The sequence below is a fragment of the Scardinius erythrophthalmus genome (genome assembly GCF_964197995.2).
Source record: "Scardinius erythrophthalmus genome assembly, chromosome: 15".
Lineage (NCBI taxonomy): Eukaryota > Metazoa > Chordata > Actinopteri > Cypriniformes > Leuciscidae > Scardinius > Scardinius erythrophthalmus.
Genome location: NC_138235.1, coordinates 14,443,633 through 14,470,031, shown reverse-complemented (window position 1 = coordinate 14,470,031; position 26,399 = coordinate 14,443,633). Strand labels below are relative to the sequence as shown.

At 38.3% G+C, this 26,399-nt stretch overlaps 1 protein-coding gene across 1 annotated transcript; it reads right to left on the bottom strand.

Annotated features, from left to right (window-relative positions):
* Window positions 1-14,371: 14,371 nt before the first annotated feature.
* Window positions 14,372-15,859, bottom strand: kcna2b (potassium voltage-gated channel, shaker-related subfamily, member 2b; the record flags this gene model as incomplete). Its single annotated transcript, XM_081385867.1, has 1 exon — window positions 14,372-15,859. The coding sequence occupies one exon, from the start codon at window positions 15,857-15,859 to the stop codon at window positions 14,372-14,374; it is 1,488 nt and encodes a 495-aa protein (XP_081241993.1).
* Between the last annotated feature and the right edge of the window lie 10,540 nt (window positions 15,860-26,399).

Sequence of the window (26,399 nt, the reverse complement as noted above, 5' to 3'; positions counted from 1 at the left end):
ACATAAATTGGGCTATATGATTCTTAATGCCATGACACCCTAATATTTGTCAAAGTGAATGAACTCATGTTAAGATGAAATGTTGGTTTAGGACCGCATTTTAAACAAGAGGATCAATAAGTCTTGAGGCGAAAATCCATTCGTACTTTATTGTTAAAGAGGTTTAGACCCGGCTCTTGAGTGTTTTCCGTGGTCAGTGAGTAATAGGGGTAACTGTGTTGAACTGAGATCTCAAGAGGTCAGGAAATATTCTAAGTGGTAAGAATATATATAAGAAAATTAAGACTTCGTAAAAGAGCATAAAATGACCTCTTTAAATGTGCCTTTTCACATAAATATTTTAAAGAAATATTCCTTTTAAAGTATTGAGAAATAATGTGGTAGAGCTAACATCATTTTAAAAGTCCAAAGCAGCTTTATCTTAAAAAAAAAAAAATAGAACCCTTGGGTTCTTGAATCAATTTTAAAGAACGCTTTATGCCTAAAAGGATCTATATAAGGAGAAATGTCTTAAATGATTGAATAATACTTTCACGTTTAATGGGTTATTCTATTTTATTTCTATAGATAGAGTATGTTTACTGTTTTTTCAAAATAAATCAAAATGAATTCATTAAAACTAAATCCATGATGGGAACCCCTAAAAGGTTCTATACATAGTTCCCACAGGCCAATTAATGTCACGTGACCTCCCCGGAGACGCCATCTTTGAGGGCATAAGCTGCTGTGTTTACAAAGTTTTACAAGCAAATTTCGAATATTTCTTTCTGTTTATAATGTTACGAAAATCATGAAGAGACAAAGTGACAGAGACTATAAAGAGATTATAAAGATACTCTATTAACACAAGACAGAGAGAGGTACAATTCGGAAATTTCAGTCATAAATGGTGTGGATGAGTAGTATGCGCTAACGCTGTCTGTGTGTGTGTGTGTGTGTGTGTGTGTGTGTGTTAGAGAGATGCGCGGGCGCGATCGAACAGTGGAAACAATGTTGTTTTTGTATGTTTTTAATACCTTGTCATTTTGTTCATGCAGGACATCATTCAAACTGCAAAGTGTTAACTTATATTTGTGTACACTCGCAATAAAACACAGCATTGTGCACCTGACACAAAGTGCTCTGAGCAAATGTTTCTTGTGTGTTTTGAGGGTTTCTTTCCTGTTTATCCTCGCCAGCCATAACCTCCGTCGTTGTTCTGACAAAAGCTTAGTTTTCTCATATTCATGAAGTCTAATGACGGGTATAGCCTACTGTAAAATCCAAATTTAACTGAACCTCCGGCACGATTTGAACATCCATTGACCCAGCAGGAGATGACCATTTTCACTTTTTATCACGAAATTAACTCGTTTCAGCTTTTTCTTCTAATGTTCTGCCCACAACATGCCCACAGAAATGGCGCCGGGTCGTCAAATGCCTGTATGTTGTGACGTCATGTAGGAACTATGTATATATGAAGTGTCTGACAGAATCCTATATATAGAATATCCTCTAAGACTGCAGCCATTAAAAATGTAAATATACAGTATAACAGTGTTGTTGTATTGAATATTCTGGCAGCGGTCGCAGCAGTTGAGGCCTGCTGTAATGTCACTCAGCATCAATGGGGTTTACACAGAATTTCACAGCAAATGTTTGGTATGGCTCATTTCAAGAGGAGGAGGAGGTCTTGATTTACAGTGTATGACAGAGAATATGACGGCACTAAGTCATTTCATGCATTCTCATCTCATCCCAGCAGACAGGAGGGGTCTTAAAATATCCCACCCCCATGAATATTTTACAGCAGCATACTCTCTTCTGTGATGACTTGCTCTCTATTTTTCTCTCTTATTCATCCTGTCTTTGCCAGTTTTCAGGGTGTGATGATACGAAAAGATGGAAAACTTAAACCAAACCTGTACGACATGACATATTTTCTGAAATGACTCAAACCATGTTCTTCGCCTCCACCTTTCTCAGCCTCGGCGTTTGTCTGAGAGGATATTGATACAGTTTATCTTCTCAAAGCAGACTCAAAGTCTATTCTTTCACAAAGGAGCAACACAATCCATCATGTCTAATTTGATTCATTAAGAGGTGTGTTCTGCGTTTCTCTCGCCTCTCCTCCTCAATGAGCTCTCAGATGGATGTTAGAGCTGAAGTGGATGATGTTGTGCTGAGTGACCATTAGCAGTCAATGACTATTTTATTCAAGCAATTTCCATTCTGACCGAGGCACTCTCTACTTCGGTCTGCTGTCTGCTAACTTGTGCTTCACAAAAGTTTTCTTTGTTAAAAGTGTGAATGATATACAGCGATGTTCAAATGTTTGGTGTCTTTAGAGCTACACTGTGTGATAATTTCCCCCATGTAGCGGTGAAATTGTATATGACTACCCAGTGAATATTAGTTTCTGTTCCTTTCAATTTTGAGGGCGTTTTAACTCCTACGGTGGCCGTATTATTCCAAGATTAACATGGCTTCCAGTTCGACTTCGTCCTTTAAAACTATTCATCACCTGTGATCCGTCGCAGCACAGATTTATGTTACAAGGTAAACAATACTTTTTCACCATTGACGCGAGGAAAAGTAACGCAAGTTATACTAGAGGTCGTTCTGGCGTTATGCACAACCATGCTGTGGTTAGACAAGCAACTATAAAACTTTGAATTTACACAAATAGGCTGACTTACCTGTCGAGAAGAAAGCAGGCTACTTCGGCGTCCGTTTTAAAATCTTTGCTCTTCATGAGCTCTTTCCATCTGGGAAAAGTTACTCGAATATTGACTTTGGTCTTGTTGATTTGCCTGTCGCGTTGACGTTTTAATTCTCTTTCGCTTCCTTGGCGACTCTGCTACATGTCCTCGAGAATAGGCGTGATCCTCCATCTTCAGCAATCTTTCAAATCTGCCGGCAGTCGCGAGTAATCTCCCCCTCCCTCGCATTCGTCACGGTGTCACTGAGTGTAAAACGCGAAAGGCGAATTTCCAGGTATGTCCCTCTTTGGCAAATGTATTTTCAAGATGGAGGCGCAACATGGCTGCCGCCATTCGAGCGACTTGCTCGTATGTATTATAAATGGCAGATTTTACGCTTACGAGAATACTTTATTAGTTGGTGGAAGTAATTACACATGAATGAGCACATATACTTTTGATAGAACAAAGTGTTTTTTGCTAAGAATCAACTTAAAAAGTTACACAGTGTAGCTTTAAGACTTGTTTTTTGAATAAATCAATTCAGGAAGGGTGATTAAATTGATCAAAAGTGACAAATGATATTTTATAATGTTACAGTTTTCACAAATATATTAGACAGCACAACTATTTTCAACATTGATGTTTTTTGAGCATCAAATCAGCATTTTCGAATGATTTCTGAAGGATCATGTGACATTCAGCTTTGATCACAGGAATAAATTACATTTATTCACATACAATAGAAAACAGTTCTTTGAATTGTAATAGGCTAATGTTTCACAATATTACTGTTTTTTTTTTTTTTTTATCAAATACATGCATATTGATAAGAAAAAGAGGCTTTACATTAAACATGAAACATTTTACAGACCCCAAACTTTTATATCAGTTGGTTAACGTCAGAATAGTAATTTGTCATGACAGGTTTCATCAGTTCAAAAAGATAAAATAAAGATTGTATTAAACATCATAAATTATGTTAAATATTCATGCGGCCAGGAAGTGTTACTAAAATTAAATTAAATTAGTTCAAATTAAAAATATACATTACATTTATACTGAATACTTACAGTACATTTTCATCTATACCTATAGATGAATATAAAATATAAATTTAATTGTATTTCAACTTCTAAACAGTTTTTTTTCCCTTTCATTCTATACCTTCATGTCATAGACAGAAATCAGGAGTGGTTCGTCTGAATTATCATTTTCTCTGACTATAGCCGGTTCAGTCACTGCATTGCCTCCCTATTAAACACTGCATACATTTTAAAAAATATTGCTAATGACTTAAAGCACTAAAACGTTTAGCTTCCCAGTACGTGAGCGAGCTCTTAACGCATTATAGTCCTTTACATCTATTGCGGTCTCAAAATTCTGGCCAGTTTATAATACCTATAGAATATCAACATCAACTGCAGGCGGTAGATCCTTTTCATTTTTAACTCCTAAACTTTGGAATAGTTTTCCTATTGTTCGGGAAGCAGACACACTGTCAGTTTAAATCTATAAAAACACATCTCTTTAACCTGACACATTATCACATTTCTATTATTCACATCCGTTAAATGATTGTTAGGCTGATATACTAGGTCAACAGGAACCTGTTTTTCAATCTTTCTCCTAAGTGACTGCGGTGAAATTGAGACCATTTTACCAATCGCACTGAGACATTAAAAATTATACCAAACATGAAAGGGACAAACAATAGATTCACAAGATACATCATATGTGTCATAGACATTCTCAGTGAACTTTCAGTGACTTGAATCAGGGGGAAAGGACAAGGGGTCAGTAGAGGAGGGATGCAGATGGACGAGGAGATAAGTTTGGGCAAGACGGTGTCCTGTGCTCTTTCTCTAAGATCTTTCCTCCAGATTAGCGAGTTTTATTGTTTTATTGCAGGGTGTTTGATCTCAGTCTTACCAAGTCTTACATTGGGGACACTTAATATTCAACAGTGTTATTGATCTGACTGTACTGACGCTGAACTGAGCTGGACGATTACATCACAGTTTTCTGCAGAGCTGCTTTATAGATGAAATGAACTTTTACAACAGAACTGAATAAACATTGAACTGACTTCAGCTAAACAACAGCCGGAATGCATCTATCTCCTGTTATCACTGTAAAGCTGTTTTGAAACAATCTGTGTTGTATAAAGCGCTATTAAAGGTGACTTGACTGAAGGTGAAAGGAGAGTGAGGCCAGAGCTTTTATCAATTACCATCGACCCAATGCTATATCGACCCATTGTGGTCTCTGCACTTCCTCATCAGTACAAGACGTAGAATAGTCTTGAGCAAGTGCATTATGGTCTGTGATATCTGATCACTTAAGGTCACATGCAGGTTTTGTGTCTCCAGTACTGCAGGTCCTCTAATGTGGAGGACGCACAACATTAGTTTGGAGGACAACAGCTGACTTTTATTGTTAATCCAGTGCTTCATGGGAGTGGACCTGCACAAAAAAGTTTGTTTGCTTGTCGGGACTCTCTGATTGATTCTCTGATTTGCAGAATCAGTTTTTCATCAGGGATTCCAATGTTGAACTCAATTATAAAAAATAAATAAAAAAATGTTTTAAATAACGAGGGCTGTTAGCGCCAACAAAAGCATAACCGTATCATAGATTAACACATGTAGATCACATGTCTGTCTTAAAATGTTTTTTAAGTTATTATTAAAGGAGTCATGGATTTATTTGATCATTTTAATGTTCCTTGAGGTTCACATAATGTTAATAATGTTTTTTTTTTTTTGGGCAATATATATATATATATATATATATATATATATATATATATATATATATATATATATGCCGAAAAAAAATATATGTTCAGGAAACAGGATCAATGCACACTTGCTATTGCATGCGAGTAAGTGTTTTGAGAACATTATCCATCTAAAACCATCATTTAAGCATTATGAACTGATTTACTTGATGTAGCTGCTTTCAAATCCAGTACAGTGGACTTCTTCATCTGTCAACTAAAGTTTTGAGAACTCTCCATTACAGTGTGTCTCGTTCACTAAACAATGTACAGTCAGAAGCTCTGAACAAACATATAATCCTCTGACGCCATTCAAATAAACCATTCACTTGTTTCTGATGCTGAGATCCTTCTGAAGTCTGTACAGAGACGCAAACAAGCTGTTTAAACTGGACGAGTCACAGCAAACGTTCTGTCACTCTTCCATACAACTATTTAAAGGTCTGGTTTCACAGACAGGGCTTAGATTAAGCCAGGATTAGGCCTTAGTTCAATTAGGACATTTAAGTAGCTTTTATTAACATATTTAAAATATTACTGATGTGCATCTTGAGAAAAAGCAATGGCAGTCACATATTTTAAGATATGCTTTCAGTGCAAGTTGCTTTCAGTTGAAACAGATCAAACACGCATTTTAGTCTGAGACAAGTAACCTTGCTTAAATCTTGTCTGAGTGACAGTGACATCTGTGCTGGATTTTTAAAAAAGTTATTAATCTGTCTGAAAACATTTTTACATTTGTATCATTAAATATTTGCGTTAGTTGAAACCCAATACTTGCGCTTAAAGGTGTAATTTGGCAATGTCTCTTGCTATCTAATTTGGCAAAAATCCGTCACTAGCGCACAATGAATTCTGGGGTATAAAGGCTGTGAAGGATCTTCGAAAGATGCAGCCTCTGAATTGGGATGCAGCAATTGTTCTGGGATACGGCTTATAACTGCACATGCGCATTGGCTCCATTTTTATCACTTTTTTTATTTAATCTGGCTCTGAAAGAGACAGTTCAGATTCTCCCTGCTGTTCTTTCAGATTCTGTTGAGCCTCAGATGGCGTTCTTTGGATCAATAGCCATCCGCTGCCAGGACTCCTGTCTACTCCATGCTATCTCCTCTCAGACAGTCTGTCGGCCCTCCTTACAAACAAAGAGAACGGAGGCATCTGAAGCAGAGGTAAGGTTGTGACAGTGGGGTGGTAATAGTGTTGGGCAGCTTTGGACCAGATGAGCTAAACTAGAACAGATGGGACAAACGGCTGGTGGAAGGTGAGATCTTAGCCTGTCACAGGAAGCAGGAAATGTTCGCTCTCCCAGAGGTTATCTATCGGCCCATAAGGAGTGGATTATAAATAGATGACTTTGCTTTCTCAGTGCAACACAGAGTGCATTTGATTCACTTAGGAGCACAACACAATGCATTTAGGCAGCTATTTCTGCACACTAGTGCTCAATAGCTACAGAAAGATAATCAGCAAAGAGATCACTGGCTTTTTAAGACCGTTCACACCAATGATGATAAGTATAACTATAACAATATAGTTCCAAAAATCATTCTAAATATAAAAGAATAGCAGAGTCCACACCAACTAATGGCACAGAGAAACAAGATCTTTGAAATCACTTTCAGAACCATTTTTTACACAGCTGATGAACGATAAAAACATTGACAGCCAATCAGAATCCATCCTGCTTTAATGGCTCAAGCATTTAAAGTATGTAGTAATATACTGTAGTTAGTGTTATAGTCTTTAGATCGTTCTTGGCGTGAATATCTTTATATCGTTTAGTCTTTATATCATTTAGCAACCATCTGAAAACTCTTTAAAAACATATATTACTTCCACTTTAGGCACCATTTCAACTATTATATAATATGGCAAGTAGGTAGAGAAGGTTAAAAAACAATGAACAGCCAGCAGCCACCAATGATATCATGAATAAATCAACCAACATCACCATCTTCCCAGAACTGAAGAGACACAGAAATAATCAGGAGTCATTGTCAGCTTATCATGATTTATTTTCATCCTCATAATCATTATATATAGATCTCTTTACAGTTATAATCATTTGGAAGGAAAAGACGCATCTCGTTTTCTTTCCAAGATTGTCTTTTAGGTTCAGCATTAGCATCCAGTTGTCCTCGTAAAGTGCATGATATTTATCACATCCAGAGAATGTATTGAGTCCTCCATCTCTTCTCTTTATTGTGTTATTGTGTTTAGTTCAAGTTTTTTTTTTTTTTCTTCTTTATCCTAGAAAACAAAGGCTCTGTACAAGAAATGAAAGATTAGGCCTCCTGGATGACAATGTGGGGACAATGTCACATATACACATGGACACATGCAGACCGACACCTAAAACCTCAGCTCATCCGCTGATGTGCACAGTTCATTATCCGTCAACCCGTTGACATCAAGAGTATCTCCATAGAGGGTGGAGAGAGGTGAGCTGTTACATAGAAAGATAACATGAGCTTTTACAGAGGTTTGCCATTCATACTTCTATAAGGCCTTGTTCACACAGGCAGCAGAAATTAGATTTAATTTTATGTGCAAACTTAACCCAAACCAGATTCACAGGTGGTCTGAAATTTGGAAATGTGTTTCGCTACTCCTGTGAAAAAGAAGTAAACTTAAGCATACTTATAAAAATAGTACGTATAGCAGAAATAATATAACCTACTTTGAAAGAATATCCTTAAGTGTGAACTTAACTTGGACACTTAATTACACGCTATTTATAATTCAATGAAAATGTATTGTAGTTTAAATTTAAGATAGGCCTATTTTGTCTTTGAAATATGGTTAAAGTGTACTTAAAAAGACTTTAATGTCATTTCTATTCAAACTTGTGCCGTGTATTTTTATATTTTTTGTAATTATGAAACTGCAATTTAGTGCTCGTACTAGTTAAAAATCAAGTACTTTACATATGCTTTAGTATGTTAGTCAACACATCAAAATAAGTGCACTCCCTTAAAGCACGACAAAAGATTATTAAAAGATAATTATTTTAAATGTACTTTAAAGTAAAACTTTTAATTTGACTTTATTACAAAGTGCACTTTTTAAAAAGTGCACTTAAGTGTTACGAAACAGAGGTGAACGTCAATTTAAGTAACCTTAAGTGCGAGTGCAGAAATTAATAATATTAATAGTATCTGTAAGTTCAGGTATTATTATAAGTGCAGATATTGCAAATGTAATTTTGTAAAAATATACTTTTAAGATTTGTAGTACACTACAAGTGCACATTCAATAAAATTAAGCACACTTGTTTTTCACAAGGGTATGAATGGTCGGATCGGATTTTAGCTTTATGTTCAGGGCTTAGCGCGTACATGATGTCACAGACAATTCACAATGTCTCTAGTTGTGTTCTAAGACAAGTCGCCCATTTTCGCTCGTTTTTAACATGAAGTGAATGTGGCATTGACAATATGCTACATGTGAATGAGTGCACTGAATGAGTAAAATACACCCCATGTGTCTCAGTTGCAGTAGCTTAGCATCATGCTAATGCTGAAGTCATTATGATAGTTATCAACGTCGATGCACTATACTGGATATTGATTACACTGTGTTAACAAACCGATCTAATCACTTGCAACATTATAATGTAGACAGTCAGTCCCGGATATATGCACTGTGTGAACAAGTCCTAGCTTTCGATTCAAAACGAGTTGAGATGCTAGCTCATAGCTCCCACCTCCATCCATCTCAGAAGACCTCCGTTATGGTCTTTCTCTGAATCACATCTGCTCAGCTATCCTCTTAATCTTGGTCTGTTCATCTATCTGTTTGTTCATTCATTCATCCATCCATCCATATTTATATACACACTGTATATCCATATTGCATGTACAAATGAGGGCATATGTTTTTCTTCTCCATAAAACATGCCTGAGTGTGAACAGTAAAGCCTGTAATGACATTCAGTTGAATATTGATTAGATATAAAGTCTTGATTTGATTGCTGATACATTTATATACTGCAGTAATCAATAGGCAAAGCTTCTATGATAATTACAGTTAGAGGTTCATTTTTTTCCCCAGTGTTTGTGCTTAACGTATATGAAGTATACTTATAATACTACAATACATTTGGATAAGGTTTTAAAGGATATAATTGCAGCTGTGAACTTCCCACTATTAAGAAACTGCATTACATGGCGGAGGTGTTTTATAAAGCTATAGCTTTTGTTAAGACAACAATGAAAGCAGCGGACTCTTGGAAAGTATCGTCACAAAGCTGTGTTTTGTATATAGGCTTTAAAATTATTAGAAATCTCAAGAGTATTACAAATGTACAGACCAAATGTCAGGGTGAATATATTACAAAAACAATATATTCACAATTTCAGACAGAACGAGGCAGCTATGGAGATGCTATTAAATATGATACTTTGAGAGCATCAGTAAAACGCATTTTTCTATCAAATGCTTACTAAAATTCTTGAGGATTTCTTTGTCTAAATGGATGGGATGATTTGTAGCCCTGGCAGTGTAAACGGGCTTGACCAATTGCTGCATACCATTCTTTGCATGGACAAACATTATAAATGGGTTTATGCATGCATTCAACAACACACATGAAAAAAACAACAAGAAAGGTGATGAGCAAGCATCCTCATTGAAGTCATTAAAACAGGACCCAGCGGTATCAGTGAAGGTGAATATGAGAGGAGGACGAAAAAATACAGTTTGATTCTGAACTATGCAAAGTTGATAATGTAATGGAGGCAAATAATTGTATGTATGAATAAATGTCTTAAAACTACAACAAATAAGTCCACATAACCTTTTTTTTTGTGTGTGTGTGTGTGTCACAAATCCCTCTTACTCTTCCTCTAATCAATTGATTTCAACTCCCACAATTATTTCTAGTCAAATATCTAATTTCGCAGAGGAAAATCACATTCCACAAGTAAAACCGTTTGTGGACAGTTTCATGTTGACTAAGTGATTTGTAAAAGGCTCCTAAAGGGACATGATGGTGGAGCCAAAATGGGATGGGTTGGAAAAAAAAAATGTTCAAAGCTTTTGCATTCTTGCAAAAAAAAAATTTTCCCCCGAAAAGCATTTGCTCACAAAGACAGAACTTAACATTTTTGTGAGCATCGGTGAAGACTGTTCTCTTTGCTTAACCGTTTCATTCCGTGCCGATCCGGCCCAGTCAGTACGGATATGGTTTAATTTTCCACTTTTTTCCTTCACCATATCCCTTTACGGGCTCCGTAGATGTGTAACAAGGATGTCGTCATATTCCGGACACAAATTCTATACGTAATGTCTTTTCTAGAGACAAAAGGCGCTTTTTCACCATTAGGCCAAACCGTTTTCTTTGCTTAACCTTTTAATTCCTTGCCGATCCGGCCCAGCCTGTACAGATATGTTTCATTTTCCACTGTGGGGCTGATAACGGATCTCTTTGAAATGTAATACAAATTCGCCAGTGTCAGGCAAGAGTTTACAGACAATATGAGATGTAAATAGTGATCGCGTTATGGTGGATGATCAGGTATTTCTTTTAATTTTATTATTAATTTGTGCTTACGGCGCTCAAAGAAACTGGCAGTCAGACAACAGACAAGTGACCAGTCATGAGGGGCGACGCCACTAAACACATTCTACTAGCGCGGTAAAGCGCGGTTTCAGTCAATCGTGCCGAGAATTCCAGGCTGAGAATGGTTTGTAATCGTGTCGTGCCAAACCAGGCTCAAGTGTAAATAAAACTGGAATCATTCCTTTGCATTCTTAGAGTCATTTAGCCCGACGGTGGAAAAGCAGCTAAAGAAATGAAGCACATCCATTAAGACTGAACATAAAAGTAATGGCTGTAATATGTCGCTCACTTTTCCAAGTCTGTGAGACACTTCTGCAATACGCTTATAGCAATCTCTGCTTTAACTGCTAAAACTTTGCTAAAACTGGTGAAAGCAGGTAACATGGCTTAGCATTGGTTCAAACATCCCTTACTCACTGAAGCTCTGGGCAGGGGAAGAAAAGTGTTATTCGTTTAGGATGTCCTGTATTTGGAAAGAGTGGAGTGAATGGCGCACCATGTTCTTGGATATGGCAGTACTGCCTCACTAAGAAGCTAAGAGCCAGATTTACTAAGAGCTTGCGCCAGCGCAAACCCTCTATTGTGATTTACTAAAGACACACAGTCGAAAAGGTGTGGACAGGGTTATTTTTGCAGCTGACCTTATTGCATAAGCATTTGTATGAGTTTCCCTTTCAGACGCAAAATTTATGAGAGGAGAGTATTTAAATGAATCATGCAAGGTGATTTACTAAGGTTAGCGCTAGACAATTTACTGGTATTTGCCCCGATTATTTACCGCCCAAAAAAAGCACGTCTTATACCAGATGCTAATTTGCGCTGCTCTTGGTAGATTACGTTGGTCATTATGGAAATGATCTGACTGCATCTGTGTTCTTTAATTTGCACATCGTCAGTAGATCATGCACTGAACTTTCCACTCCCATCGGCGCTTTTTTGGAATTGCGCTCTCATGCTAATTTGCTATGTTTAGTAAATCTGGCCTCAAGTTTTCAAAGAGAATTCGTGTAGCTTCGATTTGATGTCTACATCTCATTAGGCCAGCATAACAGCAAACATAGTGGCAGGGAGATCTGCCAAGTAGTTTGGCAGTGGAGTCAATCTAAATCTGAGGAAAATCTTGGGCAGTTGAACGGGTTTAAACTGGGGTTGTAGGGTATACATGGACTGTTTAGTTACCATAGAGCTTTTCTGCTTCTCAACTATAAAAGGTCCTGCACCACCTTTTTTTTTTTTTTTTCAAAACAAAGTTTTCTGCTTTTATTTGCCACTTTAAAGACCCCATGAAATAGTTTAACAAAAACTACACATTTAAATAAATAAATAAAATTATAGCAAGTCATTAGTGTAAAACAACATCATATATATATATATATATATATATATATATATATATATATATATATATATATATATATATAATTTATTTGTTGATTTAAAAATAATATTTCATAAATATACATGGCTACAACAAGCATAAATAATTAAGAAATATTCTCATATGCACAATGGTGTAGTTATCAGCAGGGACTAACTACTGAAGCTAACCAGCCAAACATTGACCCACTGGGTGACATTAGGGAAATTGCCCTAAACAGATATTTTTCTTAGAAAGGCTGACATTTTGAAATATATCTTTAAAACTGCAAAAATCCAAGTTTGATTTCATGAGGTCTTTAGCATTAAGCACAAAAGACAATACTAGGTAAACCATCTTTAGGTATAAGAATAGGCAACAGACTAGACATGTCACAAACAAACCAACCAACATTTAATGGGACAAAAATCATCAGAATCCCTTGTTATTAAATCAGGGATTGAGATTTTTTTTAAAGTTAGATCTCCCCCATATCCAAATGTGGTGCTTTGAAATGCTAGTTTTGATTGGTGCATCTCACTCTCTCTTGCTTAATTAAACCAAACTAAGAAATGTATTTGCCTACTAACATAGAAAACTATTTGCAAAATCTTGCAGCCTTAAAAAAAAAAAAAAAAAAAAAAAGCATTTATAATATTGCACATGATGTTAATCTCACAGAGAAAAATATTTATATTGATAAAGATATGAATACTTGTTTCTATTTTTGTAAGTATCATTCTTACTACATGCATGCTACAAGGAATGTGTACCAGACATGCACCACAAAGGTAGTAGAATATTTCCTAACTCTTACAAAAGCTATTCAAGGAAGCATCATTTTCATCAACGTTTTATCGAAATTCTCCAGCATCATATTATGAGCAGGATGCACCATGAAATGGCACTAAAATGTAAAAACAACATAAAAATGCAATAAATAGCGGCAGTGAACTTCATCTTTGGTGACCTGACTAAGTGAGCTAGTGTTTAGCTATTGTTGGCTGCAATGTCACAGTTAAATGTCTACACTACTGCAGCCCCCCATCAGGCGCTTGTAAGGGTAGATCTTCATTGCAAAAGACATTTCTCATACACATGGAATGCTAGGAAGTTTACAATGCTGGGAGAAGTAAGTGACAGAAGGAAATGATGCAATGGAGGGCAGATGCTCATGCATATGGTGGAATGAAGACGATGAAAAAAAAGGGCAACTTAAACAATCTCCACTCCACTTTCAGGTCTGTTTACTCTAACAAGGGACACACTGAGATCCTAATATGCTGGCAGCTAAAGAGGGGAAAAGGTCATACAGATAGAAAGGGGGCCACAGAACCGGTCCTCCAGGCCCCCTCGGATTGGTCATGCATGTATTTCTTCATCACAAGATGGAATGTAATATTTTTTAGGTACCGCACATGGTACACTGTTGCGGCTGGCAGGAAAGGCTGCGTTTGTGCATTCACAGAGAAATACATCAATCATGGTGATTCTTCACGAATATGTTATCTCCTCCATGTTTTTATATGCCACTAATCAATTTGGAGTGACAATTTTGTTCCTTCACAGGAACAAATACACTCAAAAAAGACTCAAGGGGTCCTTGGATTGGCAGTGAATGGGGAAATGGGAGTCAGGAATTGGTCCCTCTATGCTACGCTTGTATCAACTGGTTAGGCTACGATTGGCTACTGTTGCAAGCAGACCGACTACTAGCACAGTCACACAGAATAGACAAACTTCATGCAGACACTGAACACAAGAATGCAAAACAACATCCTCAACCAATCAAGTTTCCCACAACTTGCGAGAGGGAATGGAGATGGAATGATGGATAGGTCTTCTTCACTGATCCTTCACTCAAATGGACACATTTCAAATCTCCCGTCTTGAAACTCTTCCATGAGGCATCTGAAGCCTTCAAAACTGGGGTTTGCACACCCCTTCTTTATCTCACCTTCTTCGTCAAAGGCAGTTCAAAACGGTTATACATCTGTAAGCATTTTGGTGATGTTAACATAGTTTGTGTTGGTTAGTGTGCAGTTTCCAGTCTTGATGTTCTCCTCTCGAAAGTCCTCATTGCTGTTGTTAACAGCCTCTTGAATTTCCATGTAGTCAGACTTGCTCATGGTTGACCCGCTGCGGCTCTTTTTCAGGTCCTCTGATGAATCTATCTTGGGGACGCTGGTCACGTTAAGGTACTGGGCCTGTTCCTCGCCTTCTGTCTCTCGATGGTAGAAGTAGTTGAAGTTTGAGACTATGACAGGCACGGGCAAGGCAATGGTCAGCACACCGGCGATAGCGCACAGGGATCCCACAATTTTGCCTCCAATGGTAGTTGGAACCATGTCACCATACCCTACTGTGGTCATTGAAACCACTGCCCACCAGAAGGCATCGGGGATGCTTACAAACTGTGAGTCAGGCTCATCTGCTTCCGCAAAGTAGACGGCGCTCGAAAACAGGATGACTCCGATGAAGAGAAAGAAGATAAGCAGCCCGAGCTCCCTCATGCTGGCCTTGAGTGTTTGGCCAAGAATCTGCAGCCCTTTCGAATGCCGAGAAAGTTTGAAGATCCTAAAGACTCGTACTAATCTGATGACCCTCAAAATGGCAAGTGACATGGCTTGCTGTCCTTGCTGACCATCCTCTGGCTTCTCTGCTAGCTCCGTGCCCAAGGTGATAAAGTAAGGTATTATAGCCACAATATCAATGATGTTCATTATATTGACAAAGAAGCCTGCTTTGCTGGGACACGCAAAGAAGCGTACCAGGAACTCAAAGGAGAACCATATGATGCAAAGAGTCTCCAAGATGAAGAAAGGGTCAGTAAAGTAGTCAGAGGTGTAGCTACTTGTTGAGTTGGAGTTGGTTGCGGATGGTTTGTTCATCTCCATGTCATCACTACGAAAAATCGGAAGTGTCTCCAGGCAGAAACTGACTATAGATATGAGAATGACCATGACTGAAATGATGGCAATAATCCGGGCAGGCCCTGAACTTTCAGGATACTCAAAGAGCAGCCACACCTGCCTCTGAAACTCATTTTCTGGCAGGAGTTTCTCTTCTTCCTTAATAAATCCTTCATCCTCCCTGAACATCTCAATGGCTTCTTCCCCAAGCTCATAAAAACGTATCTCTTCAGAAAAAATATCCAATGTCACATTGACAGGCCTTCGCAACCTGCCGCCTGACTGGTAGTAATAGAGAATGGCATCAAAACTTGGGCGGTTCCTGTCAAAAAAGTACTCATTCCTCAGTGGGTCAAAATAGCGCATTCTCTTTTTGGGATCCCCAAGCAATGTCTCTGGGAACTGAGACAGAGTTTTGAGCTGCGTCTCAAAGCGCAGGCCAGATATGTTAATGACCACCCTTTCGCAGCACTCATGGTCTGGTTCCGGGTCGTATGTGTCCTGTGGCTGACCCGGGTGAGCTGCGGCTTCATCAACTGGGTCGCCCGTCGCAACAGTCATGCTGTGAATAAATGCAACCTGCAGTTTGTGGTCAGGGTCTGACGGTGTTGCCTCTAAAAGTTTGTGGGAAAGGAGCAGGGAAATTTGGGGCTTCTTTTCACTCGTCAACACCTCCCTCTTGCATTAGAACCCAGGAAACACTGGAAGAAATATAAAGCAGAAAAGAAGATTACTTGAGCCACACAAGCATTCTTCAAAACACGCTCACTGCAAGAATGCTCAATATGTGTTTATTCTACTCTACTGTGGGATTATTTGGATTCCTCATTTATCCGAGACAAGGCAAAGAGAACTATTTTTTTTTTTTTTTTTTTTTTGAACTAAATTAGCAAGTTATTCAAACACCATCAAATCTGAAATGAAAGTGAAGAGAGATCAAAGCGCTGCACAAGAGCCCAAAGCATGACAACTCAGGAAATACATGTATGGCTCTAGAAAACCAGGGCATCTAAAAACATCCATCAATCATATGGAGAAGTAGCCTGACCACTTTACACATTGTATTTGCTTTTATCTGCCAAGTAGATCAATACTTGCCATGGAAAGACTGTATCATTCCTCTTAGAATTCAATTACGCACTGTAAATCTAATAACGGCCTGAGTGCACTTAAATCATAATTGGATATTCCAAAACCTCCCCAAATGCATTTCGCCAAGACAGCAAGACTGCTTGAGTTAGAAAAGTTGAAGAAATGCAACACTGTCTACCTTTGTTCAATTTGTTCAATAAATATATGTTAAGATAAAAAAAAAAAAAAAAAACACAACACAATATCATATCAACCATATGACCATGTTTATGTGCACTTCATTTTGTGATTAAGGTTCATATACTTTTTAAGCCTGTATTCTGATACAAGACATTTACATGCTTCACAGCTATTCCAGTATTCCTGTATGAGCAAATTATCATAAAATAAGACTTTAAATAAAATATACTTTTACTGCAATTGTTTTTCCAGAAATACTATTTATTGTTTTAGCAATTCTAGACTGTGCGATGAATTAGGAAGATCACATTGCCCAAAAAAGTTTTTATATAATATCATCAAGAATTGCTTAGAATATGCAGGCATAAATGAATGTTCACTTATGGTGGATATTCAGGTAAGGTGTCTACTACATGATCAAAAATTCTGATTTGGATAGAGGTATTCCAGATGTATATAGAAACCAGTATATTGGTTAATATCAGGTGAACATGATGCCTACATAATAGAAATATTAACAAATTCTGATCAGCATTGGATCAGTAGTCCCTACTGCTCAAACCAGCTTCAGACAGTTTGCTAGTCTAGGCTGGTCTTCGCTGTTTTAAGCTGGTTTAGCAGGTAGGCCAGCTGGTTTCTTAGTCTAAGCATCTGAATCAAATATAGGCTGACTTGACCAGGCTGGGCGGTCCAGCAATTCCAGCAATTCAGCTTAGGCTGGTTTAAGTTTTTTTTTTTTTTATCTTTATCAGGAGTGTTAATAGGAAAACTAACATAATGCATTGCGTTCATTAATTGCAAGCAATGTGTGTGTATGACTAATTAAACATTTACAGCTTCAGCGTTATTCAAATAAAAATAAAACACTTGAAGTCAGCTCCAGATCCACAGACAGCAGGCTATAACTGCAATAAGCAAACGGGAGGTTACGCAAGCTTACCTGCAAGCTTCAAGAGTCCCCAAAGCGCCGGATAAATCATTTGCTAAATGATTATGTTTACATGACACCAGCAGAACTAATAAAAACGTCAAGTTGCCAGGGTCAGTGGTGTCTTTCAGCAGCCATTCATTACAGGTACTGCAATGATCCTGGTCGTCCTCCCGCCCGCTGCGCCAGATCTGCTGCGCTGAACACGAATATATCCACCCGTACGCGCCTTCAGGACAAACGGGAAACATACAGCAGCCTGTCTCAAAGAAACGAACGGAGGCAAAGCGAAGGGGACTCCCTCAAGGTGTTAATGGCAAAGAGCTTCCCATTGAAACGGTCCGAAGATGCTAAGGTCAGCAAAATCTGACGCCCCCTGCGTCCTCACAGTGTTGTCTCGACTCAATTCAGAGATCTGCAAAGAAACAGGGGAGCTGTTTGCGTTGGGCGTCGCCTCAAACATGCTCACATTACACACGATAGTAACATTTAACACAAGAGACTGAGGAGAATTGCCTGAATACGTGTGGCCACTCGCGCTTGATGGCCAAAATGATGCTCTGAGGAGTGGCAACATCTTGTTGTTGAGCAAACGTGCTCATATTAAGGGCAGAAATCCATAGAGCATCACGTTTCAGATGTTCTCAGTCATAATTTGGCTGTTTGTTTAGGGGTTTTCCGTTGCGCAAAGACAGCGTCCCTTTTTAAGGTGTTATCCAATTGCACCAAAACAACATTTTTTTTTATTTTTTTTATTAAAGGACACATATTCAGATTCCAGGCTCATGCACCCATGAAAAACACATCACACCGGCTGTGATCAGTGTTTTAACCCTTTCAAGCAAGCGCGAGGTGTCTGCAGTGACATGCTTCAGCAATAGGTTCCGATGATCAAAGCATGCCCATGCATTACTGTGCTAAAGGCATTCACGCATTTCGTTTCACTCAAGGCATTGATGCATTAAAGCATGCATTTCAAAAAAATTAAAAAGTCAACCTTCCCGAGTTGTTTTCAAGATGCAAAATATCCATCGAAATATGCACATAGATTCCCCGTGCGCTTACTTGTGTTCTCCTCGTTCATTTTAGGGAGTGGCGCGGCGCGAGCGAGACATTTCATGTCAAAGTCCAACTTTTCGTCTTTTACTCATAATTATTGGAAGAGCGAGCGGTTTAGGCTGCAGTTGGGCACCGCTGCGCATACAAAAGGGACTACAGTCAGTGAGCTGTGCTGATCACTACCACTCCTTACTGCTATACAGCAGCGTGGGCAAATTAAAGGGGACGCGCCTCCTCTGCGCTAATACAGCTGCTGCTGATGGTACCTCACTAGGTTACACCACAAGACAGACGCAAGGATCAGTATGAGTTTTATCAGAATAAATCACATTTTAAATTAAAAATATTATTTATTCAAAAAAAAAAAAAAATTTTTTGGAACATGTCATATATGTAATATTTAAAAAATATAATAATATTAATTATTATTATTATTTTACTATATAAAGTTGTCATAGTACACATTGCCTTTTAATATTTAATATATAATTGTTTATAATAAATATCACATAATTTTATACAGTATTTTATATAATTTTCTAAAAAATATAAAATAATACACAAAACATACTTTATTCAATGTAATAATATCAATTAAATTGTTTAATTGATATTATTTTTCCAATATTGTCAATGTATAACATTTATTGCTTTATTTGAAATACATCATAAATACAGTGTAAAGAATGCAAGCCTCTGCAAGAAAAGTATGGAGAATACCCTAGAAGATCTTGACAGGTGGTGCTGGGGAAGGTGGAGGGCTAGGAAAATTCCCTGAGTTGAACCAGTTTGGGACGGATAACAAATAGGTTACGTAGATAGAACAAACAGGTGCGTTTCCCAAAAGCATTGTTTGCCAAGTATGGTCGCAAGTTCCATTGTTATCAGCATAGTTCAACGAATCATTGTTTCCCGAAACCATAGTTCCAACAAACATTCGCGAACAGCATCGCAAACCACCCTGTGGTTAGAAGCAGTTTCTTGTTCGGTGTGACATGTGGACTTGAAATCCTTGTCTTAAGCAAAATAAGCAAGCTGACACATATCTCTTATTTAGAATATATGCCAATGTCATTTACTTCTTTTAGTTTGTCAAGAGATTTAAAGTGCAGTTTTTGAAGAGTTCGCTTGTGCGTACATGCTCTAGTACGTAAGAACGAGTCTATGATTGAATCTGGAAATAAAGCAAAATAAATGATGTTTTATAAACAAAGTTCGGGAGGAGCACATTCAAATAATCAATCCAATCTACTCGTCATCAAACAATTATGTCTACCCTAATCAGCATGACAAGAAGTATATATATATCCACTCTGTCAACTCACCTAATATTCCGTGACAGTTTTCCAGCATCCCTCCACCACCCCGACTCCTCACTCTTGGCTCAATCTTTTACAGCCAGGAATACGGGGGGAGTACTCTGGGTTCGGGCCGAATACCGAGCCCGGAGCCCTCTCCTCGGACAGCACGCCAAATACGCATCTATTTCTATCTGACTTATTTGTAAGTGTGAACTAGTGAACTGAGAATTAATTCTCAGATGCTGTAATTTCAACGCATTCTCATCCTTGGGCGTCATATACTGACGCTTTTGACATTTCGTCGACATCGAACGCACATGGCACCCTTTAGCATCAATATGACATGCACAGAGCTTTGTTCGGTTATGGGTAGGTTTAGGTCTGGGGTAGGGTTAGGGTTAGACCGCTAGGAGGCGCCTTCTGGCCCATATCTATCTGCGTCTCATATTGACGCTAAAGGGTGCCATGGGCGTTCGATGTCGACGAAATGTCAAAAGTGTCAATATATGACGCCCTAGGATGAGAACGGGCTGGTAATTTATAGCAAAAAAAAAAAAAATAGCATCAATTCAAACTCAAACAGATTAATTAAAAGAAATTATTACTCCACCAAATTTGCGACAATACGGTTTCGGTAAACAGTCGTGAATTGATTTCTACAACGATGCATCGTACTATGGTAGTTAAGCAGCGAGTTGGGAAACACACCCCAGATCAATTGGCCAAAGCAGCCGGCTTTAGGAGAACCAATCAGCTGCTTGGAAGAGTTTCATGACTGAACTATTTCTCTTCAAATTTTAACTCGTGAATAATGATGTCCCAAGCATAACAGCACTTTTCCCCTCATATTAAAGTCACAAATGAGTCCATCTATCTCTGCTGCTTCCGTCTTTCACTGTCTGTCAGCTGTAAAGACTGGATTTCAAGCACTAATGTAAACCATTGATCAACTTTTTGGTGGCATGAATATAGCATATGCATTTACACTCAATATTTAATCATAACAGCTTGTATTCCTTTGCACACAAATACATTTCAGACTTGCCAGAAACCTGTGATAATCCTTACATAGGCCTTGCGGCTGGAAGACCTGAATATGTCTGTTCATTTATAATGTGAAATGAGGAATGGGAAGCGTGAAGTTGCAGTGGGTGCATTAGGGAGGTGCTGAAGTCTCTCAGGAGACTGTTGCTCTGTTTGTACCAGAGTGAGAGAGAGAGAGAGAGAGAGAGAGAGAGAGAGAGAGAGAGAGAGAGAGAGAGAGAGAGACACTGCACACTGACAATGGATGTTTACTAAACCAGCTAAATAAACATCATCTGATGAACTGAGCCAAATATGTAGCCTTATTGATACCGCTGGACTGATGTGATGATGATTTGATGAAAGTGGGTATTATGGTTTGATGTTTGGAGAAGGAGATGAGGAGATTAGGGTTTGTGGTGACTGGTGGATTTGACAAGGTTGAAAGGTGAAACAACCTCCATTTAGACTGCTAAAGAAACAGTTCATTCAGTCATTATGTTGTTCTTAGAGCTAAGATGTTTTAATTAGTATTATTCTTTGTTTACTTTACACACTTAAGTACACTCTTAAAAAGTGAACTTTGTAATAAAGTCAAATTAAAAGTTTTACTTTTAATCAGAGGTCAGAGGTTACTCTTCCATTGGAACTAGACTTGCGTACGGCCGTTATCGGAAGTTTATAGTTTATAAAGTTATATAAATATGAATTTTTTTCATACAAAAACGTGTTCCCTGAGAACAGGGAATGAGACACTGCGTCGTTAGCCATGCCTCGGGATGCCTGCTGAACAGTCGAAAGCCGCCACCAGCTCTTTGGGGTGTGGAACTTCAATGCGGATTTATAAAGTGGATAACATGTTCTCTAGGCTACCCTTTTATACTTCCGGGTCGCACTAGTAGTGACATCTTAGGCTGTCACCGGTCAATATCGATTGCCGTGATTGGATAATTTTTCAGACACCGGTTCACATGGAGGGCATTGTTTTTCTATGGAAACTCACTAGTCGGATGTGTTTGACTGTTGCACTTACGTGACACAGCATTCTAAATACGCTGCGATTAAAAGAAGGTAAGCTTGTCTGTAGGCCTTGAGTTTTTTCTTCATTCCACTTACCTGCATCTTGCATTCCCCCGTTATGAAAAATATGCTCTTTGAACGTTTTTTCTGACATTCCAATTAAGTTATTAAAACATTATTTCTAAATGTTCTCTGATCGTTCAAGAAGATCCGGTTGTTTAAATGTTGTAAAGGGGTCATCGGATACCTATTTTCCACAAGTTGGTATGATTCTTTAGGGTCTTCATGTAAAGTGTGTAACATACTTTGGTTAAAATTCCTCAATGGTGTGTAAAACAACACCTTTTTTACCTCCTCAAAAACAGCTCTGTTCACAGTGACCCATTTCGGTGCATGTCTCTTTAAATGATAATGAGCAACTGCTCACCCCACCCCTCTCTTCCACAAGACATGTGCTGCCTTGGCAGACACTATACAAATGGCGAGGGTGGAAATATGCTAATACAGGAAATATGCTAAGGCCCTGTCCCAAATGGCGCACTTCATGCGGACTTTCGGTCTCTTAGATTTAAATTGCGCGTGCTCACCGAGTTTATGAGTCCGTCCCATTCAGCATTTTAACGCTCTGAAGTGTGCTCAGCAGCGCCCCCTTTGTACCCTTGAAGCGGTCTTCCGCGAAGCCCGCATAGATGCAGTCTCCACACACTTTAACTACCCAAGAATCCTTGCGAAAGGCCAATCAGAAAACGGATGGGAGGAGATTTCGCTCACGGACAATTGTTGACATGGCTGAGAAGAAAATATCACGTTTTTTATGACCTAGATGTACATTTTACCAGTTGTTACCTACCGTTTATACAAACATTATGGTCACTGACCAGTGGTTGATGTCTCAAACATAATAATAGTGCGTTGGATAATACGATCACATTATGATTCATTAAATAAATAGAACCGAATGTCAGGGCTTTACTGAGTCATATGTAAACATAGTATGAATATTGAAACCTGTAAATTCATCTGAAACTCATGCACATTTTCATTATGTGTTAAACTTGTAATCTTAGTTCAAATGGAACATTGTGCATGATGTATCTATTGTCTAATGTCCAGGTGATATGCATAATATCAAAATATAGAACTGTAAAATTAGGCTGTGTAGTTGACATGGAGATAAGAAGTCGGAGCGCAAAAATGTGATTTCTCCTTTCCAACAACAACCAGACCGTTAATTCCGGCGTGACGATCGAGTCTGTCCCAAAAATACCTCTCAATGCGCCCTCGTGGACTCGCGCCAAGGGCCCTATAGGTCTGCACTACGTGACGTCACCAAAGTGTGGACTCTGAGGAAGTCCACAAGTCCGGAGTGTGCCATTTGGGACAGGGCCTAATACGGGACAATCCGTCTGTGGTCGTGGGCGGAGCATGAGCAATATGACATCATATTGCTCAGAAAATCTAAAACGGCTTGATTATTAAGAGTGTTTAGGCTTTTTGAGGATAAAAAAAGGTGTGAATGGATTTTTTTTCATTGCATGGTGGTTGTGTCCAAACACTGCAAAGACACATTTATATGCAAACACCATATAAAAGTGAATTTTGCATCCGATGACTCCTTTAAAAAGTTTTTTTTTTTTTGGTGTTGTTTGAACGTTAAGGGAATATTCCATTTGATTGTAAAAGCAATTTTTATCTCACTTGGAAAAACAGCATCACAGGTGTAAGACAACACTCAAAAGGCAAAATTGTGATATAGAAGAAAAGGCTTTATTCTTTGAGGAATCTTTTCGCAACCGCAGCCACCCAGATGTGAAACAGAAAGCCTACTGACATAATAAAACTGAGACATTTTATACAGGTTTCTGACATTCTTGACTCCTCCTTTCCCAGTCTCTGTAATTTCCTTAAAGACATTCAGTATGGACTGGTTCTACCCCCCCCCCGGGCAGGTCATGCTGTTCTTTGTCCCTGAGAAGCCAAAAGGCCTTCATTTACAGTCTAAATGACCTCCTGCTTTCCTCAGGAGGGGGCCTGGGACCCTACTATATGACATCCTGTATTCTTCGACTAAGATTCTTTCTCGTGCCTAGGTGTTTGTTATCTCCCCGGGCTATCTGGTTTATTACATCTGCTCTTTCCTACCCCCAATTCAGCTGTTAGAAATGCTTTTACACACACTCAAATGAAATCAACAAGTTTTAAATGAATGGACACAAGAACAATGAATTTTTCATTAACATCTCCCCCCTGTTTATCATTCTCTGATAACCAATAAAATAATAAAAATTCATTTCTGTTTTCTAATCAAACCCATTATACTATTAAATCTTTAAGAATAGAATTAATTCAAGTCTTAATTCAAGAACAGTTATACCCTTCATGTATATCAATACTAAGCCCTAATTTGATTCAATCAAATAAAATCGCAAAACTTTTCTTCAACCATTAATTGGTCAACATTTTCTCCAGATATGTTGATCATCTCGTTGCCTCATGGACGTTCCATCTTCACCAATATGACACTTTGCATGCCGTAGAGAGGATTTTTTCCAACGTTGGCAGGGGAGATTTGTTTCTAGCACATATCATTGATCCCCTACTTTATTCTTTGCGCTGGCGTGTGAGGTTGTTGATGTTGGTTGGTATAGTTTAGGTCAGATGCTTGGACCCAGGTCTAACATCCTTCAGTCATTTTCAAATCCTTACAAGATTTTCCCTTAGATCACGATCGCACCCCCACTGGAATGAGTCGTTTACTGTCTGCTGTCACCTGTGAAGGCAGACCTTAAGTGATTTTGTTAGTGACCGCTTGTCTTGTCGTGCCTTTGGTGTGACCTGTGGATTCAACAGCCTGAAACATTATTGTCACCAGATAATTTTTGCTCATTGAATAGCACTCAGGGTCCTTGTTCCCACAGGGTTAGGCACTGTTTCTTCACTTTGCTCATGCCATGCGCAAAAGTCTGCATCTTCTGTAAAGAAAAACAAATGTTGAGGTTATTGTCACATAGTTTTCTTTTGTCTGCTGTGCTGCCACATCTGCTCCGGCGTTTCCTGTCAAAACAATTCTTGTTATTAGCACACTTAAAATACAAACAATGCACACAATTAAACCCAATGTCCTCCCAACATTTATCTTCCCACCTGTGCGATGGCTTTCAGCAAATGTGAACCCCTTAGTAAACCAGATCTAGCTGGTTAAGACAAATAAAATTCTTCAAATAAACCCCTCCTGGACTTTTACTGTCCTCATATACCGATGAGGTCAAAGCTAGATAACCTCTCAGCCTGCTGTGAAGACAATGGGTTTAGCCCTCCCCCCCTGGATTTACTGTTTTTCCCACCTGTGAGGCCGAAATGTCTTTGTTTGTGGCCTGAATACAAATTATCCATACTAAAAAGTTCAAAGACTCATCTGACCACTTGTTTTACTGTGCGTTCTCTTGTTCCTGCCATGAGCATATTCATCCTCCTCTTGATGCACGGCATCTCGTGCATAAATTTAACATAATAAAATTCTCTTACTTTTATCAGACGCTTTTATCCAAAGCGACTTACATTTCAAGGTACACATTTGCATTCTTGTCAGGTCAGGTCGTGGTGTGCACACTTCGTCAACGTCAGTCGAATAGCAATCTCCCCCTTTTTTACAATACATAACTGTTAAGGGCTCTCTGGATAATCTGATATTTACTTAGCCTACGTGTTTGTTGCTGTCAAATCTATAACTTTTTCTCAACACATGACTGACGGCTATCTACGACTTCACAATTCTAATTTACACATCAATACCTAAACCTGTCCAGAAAGTAATTCAAATCTACTGCACATCATAAATGACCAAAATAATAAATAGACAGAGCTCGATGATCAATCAACTTAAAGCTCATCCTGTTCTGTGTTGCCTTCTCATCAGATTGACTCACAATCCTCAGCTTACTTTTCAAATTTGTCATTCGCCTTAACCCATCTATAATGCTAAAACACTCTTTCCAGAGGTTAATGACAAATTTACACACTATTCAGACAGAATAGTTGTCCTAAACTAACACATACTGTACAAACATGAATTAACACTCACACTCATCCCTGACTATGAACTGCTCATATTTCTTATTCATATCTTTTCTCTAAAAAGATTTAAATTTTAAATGACATTTTAACCTTACATTTTCCTGTATCTTTTATCTAATGTTTTTATGGCCTCTTAACCAGTTTCAAAGCATGTCTGTTCATTATTCATCTGATTTTAGAAAAGTCAGCTGGATTGTTTTGGTGCATAATTATTACTTTGCTTCAGCTTTCTTTGGCTGACTGATAACAGAAGAACAGACAGAGTACCATCCTCTTCCTCCACTCAAGCAGTCTCTTTCTCTCTCATTATAAGCAAATAATCTTTTCAACAGCCTCCTAGGACTGTAACTAAAATAATCATAGTCATAGTCAATCCTTAATAGTTCACAAATGTCAAAATACAAATGTTTGACTCAAATTAGAA